At 46.2% G+C, this 13850-nt stretch overlaps 1 protein-coding gene across 1 annotated transcript in view; it reads right to left on the reverse strand.

Annotated features, from left to right (window-relative positions):
* Nucleotides 1-13850, reverse strand: part of nat10 (N-acetyltransferase 10) — a 209339-nt gene that overhangs the window by 116662 nt on the left and 78827 nt on the right. The window contains exon 6 of the mRNA XM_078221061.1: nucleotides 13726-13787. Within this exon, the coding sequence (XP_078077187.1) occupies nucleotides 13726-13787 (62 nt within the window). The remainder of the gene's footprint in view (nucleotides 1-13725; nucleotides 13788-13850) is intronic.

Here is a 13850-nt window from a genome sequence, read left to right on the forward strand (position 1 = left end):
CTGGCGATTGTCGAGCGGTGTTCATTCATCCGTTGTCGTAGAGTCTGCATGGTTTCCCCAATGCACCATGCCTCGGGACATCCTTTCCTGCAGCGTATCAGGTAGACAACGTTGGCCGAGTTGCAAGAGTAGGTACCGTGTACCTGGTAGATGGTGTTCTCACGTGAGATGATGGCATCCGTGTCGATGATCCGGCACGTCTTGCAGAGGTTGCTGTGGCAGGGTTGTGTGGTGTCGTGGTCACTGTTCTCCTGAAGGCTGGGTAGTTTGCTGCGGACAATAGTCTGTTTGAGGTTGTGCGGTTGTTTGAAGGCAAGAAGTGGGGTGTGGGGATGGCCTTGACGAGATGTTTGTCTTCATCAATGACATGTTGAAGGCTCCGGAGGAGATGCCGTAGCTTCTCCGCTCCGGGGAAGTACTGGACGACGAAGGGTACTCTGTCCACCATGTCCCGTGTTTGTCTTCTGAGGAGGTCAGTGCGGCTTTTCGCTGTGGCGCGTCGGAACTGTCAGTCGATGAGTCGAGCGCCATATCCTGTTCTTATGAGGGCATTTTTCAGCGTCTGGAGGTGTCTGTTGCGATCCTCCTCATCTGAGCAAATCCTGTAGATACGGAGGGCTTGTCCGTAGGGGCTGGCTTCTTTAACGTGTTTACGGTGGAAGCTGGAGAAGTGGAGCATCGTGAGTTTATCCGTGGGCTTGCGGTATAGTGAGGTGCTGAGGTGACCGTCCTTAAGAATGTGTCCAAGAATGCAACCAATTCCGGAGAGTAGTCCATGGTGAGTCTGATGGTGGGGTGGAACTTATTGATGTTATCATATAGTTGTTTCAGTGATTGTTCACCATGAGTTCAAAGGAAGAAAATGTCATCGATGTATCCAGTGTATAGCATCGGTTGAAGGTCCTGTGCGGTGAAGAACTCTTGTTCGAACCTGTGCATGAAGATGTTGGCATATTGAGGTGCGAATTTGGTCCCCGTGGCTGTTCCGTGTGTCTGGATGAAGAACTGGCTGTTGAAGGTGAAGACATTGTGGTCCAGGATGAAGCGGATGAGTTGTAAAATTGCATCTGGAAACTGGCAGTTGTCGGCATTGAGTACTGAGGCAGTTGCAGCAATGCCATCGTCGTGGGGGATGCTGGTGTAGAATGCCGAGACATCCATTGTGACGAGGAGCGCTCCTGGTTCAACTACTCCGTGTGTGTTGAGTTTCTGTAGGAAGTCCGTCGTGTCGCGACAAAAGCTGGGGGTTCTTTGTACAATGGGTTTCAGGATGCCCTCAACATAGCCGGAGAGGTTCTCGCACAGGGTCCCATTGCCCGATACGATGGGACGGCCGGGTGTGTTTGCCTTGTGTATCATCGGGAGGCAGTAGACATTTTCTTCCTTTGGACTCATGATGAACAATCACTGAAACAACTATACGCTATGACAACGGATGAATGAACACCGCTCGACAATCACCAGGCAAGACTGTTCTCTTTCTGTTGGGGAACACTTCAGCGGTCACGGGCAGTCAGCCTCTAATCTTCGGGTAAACGTTCTCCAAGTCGGCCTTCACGACACACGACAGCGCAGAGTCGCTGAGCAGAAACTGATAGCCAAGTTCCGCACACATGAGGGCGGCCTAAACCGGGATCCTGGGTTCATGTCACACTATCTGTAACCCTCACGATTTGCCTGGGCTTGCAAAATCCCACTAACTGTCCTGTCTGGACTTGCAGAATCTCACTGGCTGTCCTGTCTGGAGACAATACACATTTCTTTAACCTGTGCCTAATGCTCCCTCCACTCACATTGTCTGTATCTTTAAGACCTGATTAGCTGTAACGATTCGCATTCTAACCAGTATTCTGTAACTTGATTTTGTGTCTCTGTGCCCTGTTTGAGAACAGATATCCACTCCATCTGACGAAGGAGCAGTGCTCGAAAAGCTAATGGCATTTGCTACCAAATAAACCTGTTGGACTTTAACCTGGTGTTGTTAAAACTCTTACTGCATTCAGATATATACAGTGGGCGAGGGAAATGGAACAACGGGTTAATATTGTTAACTATTGGGGTTGCTATTCGCTATTGACTACATTGTTGCATCAATGGTTCAATGGAGAGAATTTTATGTCGCACTGAACTCCATCGATCTGACATGATAGTGCTTGTTGATATTGTGAACACAAAATAGGATAATATTCCATTTACCGGCACATCTCATCACCTGATATTAAACGGATGTGGCAAGGGGATGAGAACCTTTGCAAGGATTCAGAGCAGGGAGAATTAAGAACAAGAGGAGAAGATAGTAACGAGAATAAGGAAAGTGATAGGCAGAGAAATTAAGGGCCAGAGTCAGATAAGAACCTTGTAAAAAATAGTAGGAAAGGGAAAGAAACCTTAAAAGTGCCCACCTTAAGGTTTTGTCCCTGAATGCTCGGAGCATTCAAAACAAAATGGATGAATTAGATGTAAATGCATGTGATATAGTTGGCATTACGGGGAAGTGGCTCCAAGGTGAGCAAGGATGGTAACTAAACATTGAGGGCTATTCAGGCAATGGCAGGCATTTAAAGAACAAATAGGTAACTCCAGAAGTTGTTTATTCCAGTTTTGCGCAAGAGTGGTAAGGGAATTGTGGCTTACAAGGGAAATTAGTGACAGTATCAGATTCAAGGAAGAAGCATATAAATTGGCAAGAAACAGCAATAGCCCTGAGGAATGGGAGCAGTTTAAAATTCAGCAAAGGGGGACCAAGGATTGATCAAAGAGTATGAAAGTGAGCGAGCGGGGAACATAAAAACTGACTGTAAAAGTTTCTATAAATATGTAAAGAGAAAAAGATTAACAAAAATGAATGTCGGCCTCTTACAGTCAGAAAGGGGAGAATTCGTAACGGGGAATAAAGAAATGGCTGATGAATTAAATTTGTACTTTGCTTCAGTCTTCACAAAGGAAGACATGAATAATGTATCAGAAGGTGCTGAGAGAAACATGTTTGAGTGAGAAGCTGAAGGATATCAGCATTGGTAGAGAAAAGGTTTTGGGGAAATTGATGGGATTGAAGGTGGATAAATTGGAAGGAGGTATTCTCGGGGAAATGTACTGAAAAGAGGTGGCAGTTTTTCAAGGAATGTCTGTCGAGAGTTCTACAGGACAACGTTCCGAGCAGACAGGGAGGAGTTGGTAGGTTAAAGGAACCGTGGTGCACGAAAGCTGTGCGGGACCTAGTCGAGAAGAAAAGGAAAGCGTACAAAAGGCTCAGAGAGCTTGGCGAAGATAGGGATTTACAAGAGTATACGGCTTGTAGGAAGGGACTAAAGAAGGAAATTAGGAGAGCCAGAAGGGGTCACGAGAAGGCCCTGGCAGGTAGGATGAAGGAAAACCCTAAGGCGTTCTATAAATATGAGAAGAGTAAAAGGATGAGACGTGAAGGAATAGGGCCTATAAAAGGTGAAGGCGGGAAAGTCTACGGAACCAGTAGAAATGGCAGAGATGCGTAATGAGTATTTTGCCTCGGTTTTCACAGAGGAGAAGGACCTGGGTGGATGTACTGCGGGCGTGCGGTGGACTGAAAGGATTGACAATGTGGATTTTAACAAAGAGGTTGTGCTGGAATCTTTGAATGGCATCAAGATAGATAAGTCGCCGGGTCCGGATGGGATGTACCCCAGGTTACTGTGGGAGACGAGGGAAGAGATTGCAGAGCCTCTGGCGATGATCTTTGCGTCATCGATCGAGACGGGAAAGATGCCGGAGGATTGCGGATGTGGTCCCTATTTTCAAGAAGGGGAATAGGGATAGCCCAGGTAATTACCGACTGGTGAGTCTAACCTCAGTGGTTGGTAAGCTGATGGAGAAGATCCTGAGGGACAAGATTTATGAGCATTTAGAGAGGTTTCGGATGCTCAAGAATACGCAGCATGACTTTGTCAAAGGCAGATCGTGCCTTACGGGCCTGGTGGAGTTCTTCGAAAATGTGACTAAACACATTGACGAAGGGAAGGCGGTAGATGTGGTTTATATGGATTTTAGCAAGGCATTCGATAAGGTCCCCCATGCAAGGCTTCTGGAAAAAGTGAGAGGGCATGGGATTCAAGGGGCTGCTGCCCAGTGGATCCAGAACTGGCTTGCCCAAAGGACGTTTAATAACACCAGGTTAAAGTCCAACAGGTTTATTTGGTAGCAAATACCATAAGCTTTCGGAGCGCTGCTCCTTCGTCAGATGGAGTGGAAATGTGCTCTCAAACAGTGCACAGAGACACAACATCAAGTTACAGAATACTGGTCTGCTTTCTTGCATGTTTGTAGAAACTTGATGTCTGTGTCGATATGCGCGATCTTCTTGGAGATCCTCTCCACTTGGAGCCGGCAGTTTGCGCTCCGAAAGCTTATGGTATTTGCTACCAAATAAACCTGTTGGACTTTAACCTGGTGTTGTTAAACGCCTTACTGTGTTCACCCCAGTCCAACGCCGGCATCTCCACATCATCATTGCCCAAAGGAGGCAGAGAGTGGGTATAGATGGGTCTTTTTCGAAATGGAGGTCGGTCACCAGTGGTGTGCCCCAGGGATCTGTTCTGGGACCCTTGCTGTTTGTCATTTTCATAAATAGAACAAGAACAAAGAACAGTACAGCACAGGAAACAGGCCCTTTGGCCCTCCAAGTCTGTGCCGCTCCTTGGTCCAACTGGACCAATCGTTTGTATCCCTCCATTCCCATGTGACTATCCAGGTAAGTCTTAAACGATGTCAGCGTGCCTGCCTCCACCACCCTACTTGGCAGCGCATTCCAGGCCCCCACCACCCTCTGTGTAAAAAACGTCCTTTTGATATCTGAGTTATACTTCGCCCCTCTCACCTTCAGCCCGTGACCCCTCGTGATCGTCACCTCCGACCTGGGAAAAGCTTCCCACTGTTCACCCTATCTATACCCTTCATAATCTTGTACACCTCTATTAGATCTCCCCTCATTCTCCGTCTTTCCAGGGAGAACAAGCCCAGTTTACCCAATCTCTCCTCATAGCCAAGACCCTCCATACCAGGCAACATCCTGGTAAACCTTCTCTGCACTCTCTCTAACGCCTCCACGTCCTTCTGGTAGTGCGGCGACCAGAACTCGACGCAGTACTCCAAATGTGGCCTAACCAGCGTTCTATACAGCTGCATCATCAGACTCCAGCTTTTATACTCTATACCCCGTCCTATAAAGGCAAGCATACCATATGCCTTCTTCACCACCTTCTCCACCTGTGTTGCCACCTTCAAGGATTTGTGGACTTGCACACCTAGGTCCCTCTGTGTTTCTATACTCCTGATGACTCTGCCATTTATTGTATAACTCCTCCCTACATTATTTCTTCCAAAATGCATCACTTCGCATTTATCCGGATTAAACTCCATCTGCCACCTCTCCGACCAATTTTCCAGCCTATCTATATCCTGCTGTATTGCCCGACAACTCTCTTCGCTATCCGCAAGTCCAGCCATCTTCGTGTCATCCGCAAACTTGCTGATTACACCAGTTACACCTTCTTCCAAATCATTTATATATATCACAAATAGCAGAGACCCCAGTACAGAGCCCTGCGGAACACCACTGGTCACAGACCTCCAGCCGGAAAAAGACCCTTCGACCACTACCCTCTGTCTCCTATGGCCAAGTAAGAAGTCTCACAACACCAGGTTAAAGTCCAACAGGTTTATTTGGTAGCAAATACCATAAGCTTTCGGAGCAGACCTCTGCTCCGAAAGCTTATGGTATTTGCTACCAAATAAACCTGTTGGACTTTAACCTGGTGTTGTGAGACTTCTTACTGTGCTTACCCCAGTCCAACGCCGGCATCTCCACATCATGACTCCTATGGCCAAGCCAGTTCTCCACCCATCTAGCCACTTCTCCTTGTATCCCATGAGCCTTAACCTTCTTAACCAACCTGCCATGTGGGACTTTGTCAAACGCCTTACTGAAATCCATATAGACAACATCCACGGCCCTTCCTTCATCAACCGTTTTTGTCACTTCCTCAAAAAACTCCACCAAATTTCTAAGGCACGACCTCCCTCTTACAAAACCATGCTGTCTGTCACTAATGAGATTGTTCCGTTCTAAATGCACATACATCCTGTCTCTAAGAATCCTCTCCAACAACTTCCCTACCACGGACGTCAAGCTCACCGGCCTATAATTTCCTGTGTTATCCCTGCTACCCTTCTTAAACAACGGGACCACATTCGCTATCCTCCAATCCTCAGGGACCTCACCCGTGTCCAAAGAAGCGACAAAGATTTCCGTCAGAGGCCCAGCAATTTCATCTCTCGTCTCCCTGAGCAGTCGAGGATAGATGCCATCAGGCCCTGGGGCTTTGTCAGTTTTAATGTTCCCTAAAAAACCTAACACTTCCTCTCTTGTAATGGAGATTTTCTCTAACGGGTCAACACCTCCCTCCGAGACACTCCCGGTTAACACGCCCCTCTCCTTCGTGAATACCGATGCAAAGTATTCATTTAGGATCTCCCCTATTCCCTTGGATTCTAAGCATAATTCCCCTCCTTTGTCCCCGAGAGGTCCGATTTTCTCCCTGACAACTCTTTTGTTCCTAACGTATGAATAGAATGCCTCAGGATTCTCCTTAATCCTGCCTGCCAAGAACATCTCGTGACCTCTTTTTGCCCTTCTAACTCCCCGTTTGAGTTCTTTCCTAGTCTCTCTGTATTCCTCCAGAGCTCCATCTGTTTTCAGTTGCCTGGACTTAACGTATGCCTCCCTTTTCATTTTAATCAGATCCTCAATTTCCCTGGTTATCCACGGCTCTCGAATCCTACCTTTCCTATCTTTCCTTTTTACAGGCACATGCCTATCCTGCAGCCTTATCAATAGTTCCTTAAAAGACTCCCACATGCCAGACGCGGACTTACCCTCGAACATCCTCTCCCAATCAACATCCACCAATCCCTGCCTAATCCAGCTATAGTCAGCCTTCCCCCAATTTAGCACCCTGCCCGTAGGACAGCACTCATCCTTGTCCATTACTATCCTAAAGTTAACAGAGTTGTGGTCACTATTTGCCACATGTTCCCCTACCGAAACTTTGACGACCTGACCGGGCTCATTTCCCAGAACTAGGTCCAGTATAGCCCCCTCTCTAGTCGGGCTATCTACATACTGTTCCAAAGAACCTTCCAGTACGCATTTTACAAATTCCTCCCCGTCCGGACCCCCAGCTCTCAGCATTTTCCAGTCTGTGCCAGGGAAATTAAAGTCCCCCACTACAACAACCCTATTTTTTCTGCACCTATCCAGAATCTCCTGACATATCCTTTCCTCCACTTCCCGTGGGCTGTTGGGTGGTCTGTAGTACACCCCCAGCATAGTGACTGCACCCTTCCTGTTTCTGAGTTCCACCCACAGTGACTCAGTACATGACCCCTCTAAGTTGTCTACCCTCTGCACCGCGGTAATATGCTCCTTAACTAATATCGCTACTCCCCCACCTTTTTTAGCCCCTCCTCTGTCTCGCCTAAAACACTTATACCCCGGAATATTCAGCTGCCAGTCCTGTCCTTCTTTTAACCAAGTTTCCGTCACCGCAACCACATCCAAATTCCGCATAAGCATTAAGGCCCTAAGTTCGTCTGTTTTACCCGTTACGCTCCTCGCATTGAAGCAGATGCACTCCAGACCTCCAGGCCCACTCAGGTCATCCTCCTCCAGAGTTCTCCTCTTCTTAGCTAGCCTTGCCCTGGCCCCCAGCTCGACCCCAGCCTCTGTATTTACTGACCTACTGTTTTGTTCCCCACCCCCCTGCCACACTAGTTTAAATCCTGCCGAAACACTCTAGCAAAACTCCCAGCCAGGATATTTGCTCCCTTCCAGTTGAGGTGTAACCCATCCTTTCTGTACAGTTGCCATCCTGACTTGAAGATTTCCCAGTTATCTATGAATTTAAAACCCTCCCTCTTACACCAGTCCTTTAGCCACGCGTTGAACTGTAGAATCTCCCTGTTCCGAGCCTCACTTGCACTAGACACCGGGAGCAGTCCAGAGATTGCTACCCTGGAGGCCTTACTTTTTAGCCTAGCACCCAACTCCCTGAATTTCTCTCGTATGACCCCCCTGCTCTTCCTACCTACATCATTTTCACCAATGTGTACAATCACATCCGTTTGACTACCTTCCTTTTTAAATATGCTTCCTACCCTCTCGGAGACATCCAGTACCCCGGCACCAGGGAGGCAGACTACCATCCTGGATTCTCGTTCACTCCCACAGAACCGTCTGTCCGTGCCTCTAACCATTGCGTCCCCCACAACCATCGCTCTCCTAAACCCCTTCTTTCCCTTCCGGACCCCTGAGCCTGTCTCCGTGGAGGCGATCTGGTCCTCGTGGCTTACCTCTGGAGGGTCATCCCCCTCCACAGAATCCAAAACAATATACCTATTTTGGAGGGATAGGATCTACAAATATTTGGACAGACAGGGACTTATTAGGGAGAGTCAACATGGCTTTGTGCGTGGTAGATCATGTTTGACCAATCTATTAGAGTTTTTCGAGGAGGTTACCAGGAAAGTGGATGAAGGGAAGGCGGTGGATGTTGTCTACCTGGATTTCAGCAAGGCCTTTGACAAGGTCCCTCATGGGAGGTTAGTTAGGAAGGTTCAGTCGCTAGGTATACATGGGGAGGTAGTAAATTGGATAAGACACTGGCTCAATGGAAGAAGCCAGAGAGTGGTTGTGGAGGATTGCTTCTCTGAGTGGAGGCCTGTGACTAGTGGTGTGCCGCAGGGATCGGTGTTGGGGCCATTGTTGTTTGTCATCTATATCAATGATCTGGATGATAATGTGGTCAATTGGATCAGCAAGTTTGCTGATGATACAAAGATTGGAGGTGTAGTGGACAGTGAGGAAGGTTTTCAAAGCTTGCAGAGGGATTTGGACCAACTCAAAAAATGGGCTGAAAAATGGCAAATGGAATTTAACGCAGACAAGTGTGAGATATTGCACTTTGGAAGGACAAACCAAAGAAGAACGTACAGGGTAAATGGTAGGACTCTGAAGAGTGCAGTTGAACAGAGGGATCTGGGAATACAGGTACAGAATTCCCTAAAAGTGACGTCACAGGTGGATAGGGTCGTAAAGAGTGCCTTTGGTACATTGGCCTTTATAAATCGGAGTATCGAGTATAAAAGTTGGAGTGTTATGGTAAGGTTATATAAGGCATTGGTGAGGCCGAATTTGGAGTATTGTGTACAGTTTTGGTCACCTAGTTACAGGAAGGATGTAAATAAGGTTGAAAGAGTGCAGAGAAGGTTCACAAGGATGTTGCCGGGACTTGAGAAGCTGAGTTACAGAGAGAGATTGAATAGGTTGGGACTTTATTCCCTGGAGCGTAGAAGAATGAGGGGAGATTTGATAGAGGTGTATAAGATTTTGATGGGTATAGATAGAGTGAATGCAAGCAGGCTTTTTCCGCTGAGGCTAGGGGAGAAAAAACCAGAGGGCATGGGTTAAGGGTGAAAGGAGAAAAGTTTAAAGGGAATATTAGGGGGGGCTTCTTCACGCAGAGAGTGGTGGGAGTGTGGAATGAGCTGCCGGATAAAGTGGTAAATGCGGGGTCACTTTTAACATTTAAGAAAAACTTGGACGGGTTCATGGATGAGAGGGGTGTGGAGGGATATGGTCCAAGTGCAGGTCAGTGGGACTAGGCATAAAATGGTTCGGCACAGACAAGAAGGGCCAAAAGGCCTGTTTCTGAGCTGTAATTTTCTATGGTTCTATGGTTCTAATATAAAGGGAAAGACTCTTAGCAGTGTAGAGGATCAGAAGGACCTTGGGGTCCGGGTCCATAGGACTCTAAAATCGGCCCCACAGGTGGAGGAGGTGGTTAAGAAGGCGTATGGTGTGCTGGCCTTTATCAATCGAGGGATTGAGTTTAGGAGTCCGGGGATAATGATGCAGCTATATAAGACCCTCGTCAGACCCCACTTGGAGTACTGTGCTCAGTTCTGGTCGCCTCACTATAGGAAGGATGTGGAAAAGATTGAAAGGGTGCAGAGGAGATTTACAAGGATGTTGCCTGGATTGAGTGGCATGCCTTATGAGGATAGGTTGAGGGAGCTCGGTCTTTTCTCCTTGGAGAGACGAAGGATGAGAGGAGACCTAATAGAGGTGTCTAAGATGTTGAGAGGCATAGATCGGGTGGACTCTCAGGGGCTTTTTCCCAGGGTGGAAATGTCTGCTGCGAGAGGACACAGGTTTAGGGTGCTGGGGGGTAGGTAGAGGGGAGATGTAAGGGATAAGTTTTTCCCAGAGGGTGGTGGGCGAGTGGAATCGGCTGCCGTCAGTGGTGGTGGAGGCGAACTCAATGGGGTCTTTTAAGAGACTCCTGGATGAGTACATGGAGCTTAATAGGATGGAGGGTTATAGGTAGGTCTAGAAGGTAGGGATGTGTTCGGCACAACTTGTGGGCCGAAGGGCCTGTCTGTGCTGTAGTTTTTCTATGTTTCTATGTCCTGATAATCTTCATCGCAGAGTACTTAAGGAAGTGGCCCTGGAAATAGTAGAATCATTGGTGGTTATTTTCCAAAATTCTTTGGACTCTGGAATAGTTCCTACAGATTGGAGGGTAGTTAATGTAAACTCACCATTCAGAAAGGGAGGTCGAGAGATAATAGGAAACTATCGACCAGTGAGCCCAACAGCGGGGAAGTTGCTACAGTCCATTATCAAGGATTTCATAACTCAAAATTTGGAAGGCAGTGGTATAATCAGACAAAGTCAGCATGGATTTACAAAAGAGAAATCATGCTTGACGAATCTATTAGAATTTTTTGAGGATGTAACGAGTAGAGTTGACCGAGGAGAACCAGTGGATGTGGTTCATTTAGACTTTTGGAAAGCTTTCAACAAGGTCTCACATAATAGACTACTATGTAAAGTTAAAGCACATGGGATTGCAGGTAACATCTTGAGATGGATAGAAAGCTGGTTAGCAGGTAGGAAGTAAACAGTTGGCCTAAATGGATCTTTTTCCGATTGGCAGTCGCGGAGTTCCGCAGGGATCTGTGCTCGGACCCAAACTGTTCACATTATATATTAATGATTTGGAAGAAGGAACTGAATGTATTATCTCCAAATTTGCAGAAGATACAAAGTTGGGTGGGAGGGTGAGCTGTGAGGAGGACACAGAGATGCTTCAGCGTGATTTGGACAGGCTGTGTGTGTGGGTATAATATGGATAAGTGTGAGGTTCTCCATTTTGGTAGCAAGAATACGAAGTCAGATTATTACTTGAATGGATGTAAATGGAGCGAGGTGGATACTCAACGAGACCTTGGACTCATAGAAACCCTATAGTGCAGAGGCTATTCGGCCCATCGAGCCTGCACCGCCAACAACCCCACCCAGGCCCTTTCCCCATATCCCTACATATTTACCCGCTAATCCCTCTAAGCTACACATCCCGGGACACTAAGAGGCAATTTAGCTTGGCCAATTAACCTAACTCGCACATCTTTGGACCCTTTGGAGTCCTCACACATCTGTCGCTGAAAGTAGGTGCAGGTACAGCAGGCAGTGAAGAAGGCAAATGGTATGTTGGCCTTCATAGCGAGAGGATTTGAGTACAGGGATAGGGATGTTTTGCTGCAATTGTATAGGGCGTTGGTGAGGCCACACCTGGAGTAGTGTGTGCAGTTTTGGTGTCCTTATCTGAGGAAGGATGTCCTTGTATAGAGGGAGTACAGCGAAGGTTTACCAGGCTGATTTCTGGGATGGCAGGTCTGTCATATGAGGAGATTACGTTCATTGGAGTTTAGAAGAGTGAGAGGGAATCTTATAGAAATTTATAAAATTCGAACAGGGTTAGACAGGGTAGATTCAGAAAGAATGTTCCCAATGGTGGGAGAGTCCGGACCGATGATGGGAAAGTCCAGAACTCAGGGTCATAGTTTGAGGATAAGGGGTAAATCTTTTAGAACTGAGGCGAGGAGAAATTTCTTCACCCAGAGAGTGGTGAATGTGTGGAATTCACTATCACAGAATATAGTTGAGGCCAAAACATTGTCTGATTCCAAGAAGAAATTAGATAAAGCTGTTGGAGCTAAAGGGATCAAGGGATATGGGGGAAAGGAGGATCAGGATATTGAACCTGATGATCAGCCTTAATCATGATGAATGGCGAAGGGCCGAATGGCCTATTCCTGCTTCTGGTTTCTATGATAAGCACACAATTTAAAACAAAAACCGAAAAATTTACCTATTTGTTATCATTGGTACTGCAACTGATTTTATCCAGTTGCTCTTGCTAAGGAAAGTTAGCATGAAAGGCGGTACAGATAAAGGGCGGGATTTTATAGCCTTGCCAGAAAATCTGCCCACGGTCAATGGACCTTTCCATGATCCACGCCTTGCCCGCTCCGATTCTTGTGGCAGGAGAGTTCTGGTCAAAGTTCTTTCTCCCTTCCCCACAATCTGATCATTGAGAACTTTCTATCCTTCAGAAAATATTAAAATGATCTATTTCACAGCAGAAAGCCTTTCTGATAACATATAATATGGGTGTGCAAGGGCGATTCATGGAGTCATGGAGAGACTTGGAAATTGATGCTTGCGGCTGGTACTGCATAATAACCAGGAAGGACGGGCATGGGTGGAGCGTTGTATTTACATCCCTGTTTTATCACCATTCTCAAAAAGATTTATTTTTCAAACAGCCCTCATCTTCTTTCAACTTCCAACGAATTCAAAACTATGCAACTCAAGTCCTTACCTGCACTGAGTTCAACACATGTTGTTCCTGTCAAACTCCAATGGTTTCTTTTGCATCAGCAAAAAAAAACAAGATACTTGTTTGCATTTTCAAAAATCTCCGCAGTCTTCTGTCTAAGCAAAGTAATCTCCCATCATATATTCCACCTGACATCCCCCATTGATCTAATTTCAAATTCCTAACATTCCTCTAAATGCAAAAGGCTGAGTTTTATTGGCATGGTCATGTTTTCTTCCTTGTTGGTTAGTCTGTTAACCAGTAAACAATATCTCTCTAAAATTAGTAGATGGATTTCAATAAAACTCGATACAGATAGGATGCGGTCCAAGGAAGAACTGATTCACTTTTGACGAAGATGAGGACCTGAATCCTGATTTTTTTTTTAAGGAATTATCTGTGACATTGGGAGATAGGACAACTTGCCTTTCTCTTTGAGAATATTGCAGGTTGTTTTTTCACAGAATGTTGTGAATTGCTTCGGCTGCTATAGTGGAATTTATCACCGCTGTCATAATGTGAGCAGAATTTTCAGAGCAGGTTGTTGGATGTGGAGTGGCCTCAGGTCTCTGAGTGAAATGAAAGCTCCCAATAAAAAGATTTCCCTTTTCGGCTTTGTAATCATAGAGCATTAAACAGACAGGTAAAATCCTCAAGAAAGAGCTCCATAATTGTAACATCATCAAGTTAGCACAACATTCTGGACGGACGTGCTTATTTAGTTACTGTGATCTCACTCTTTAGAATTTACTTCCAATTAAATTTTCCTTGCTACCCCTCCTCTGTCTTTAAATATTTCCATTAATATCCCTCTTCAAATGGTGATATGTCCTCTTTCTACCTTTCCCTGTAACTTTCCCCTATTTTTTAATAAAGTCCACATCTCCCCTTGCAGAATTACATATACCTGGCGTACAGCTCATTTCAGTAGAAGTATATTGGTTCATTGGATCTTTTCAAAAATGTCTACCTTTCATTGAATCTGCCAACCACATCCTGATGTGATTCTGTTCTGAAGCGTGTGTGGACATCCTTGGGTAGGGGGTTGGAGAAAGAAAGAAAACAGAAATCAAAATACAAGGCAAAGAAAATCAG

This window comes from Mustelus asterias, chromosome 9 (genome assembly GCF_964213995.1).
Source record: "Mustelus asterias chromosome 9, sMusAst1.hap1.1, whole genome shotgun sequence".
In the NCBI taxonomy this organism is placed as follows: domain Eukaryota; kingdom Metazoa; phylum Chordata; class Chondrichthyes; order Carcharhiniformes; family Triakidae; genus Mustelus; species Mustelus asterias.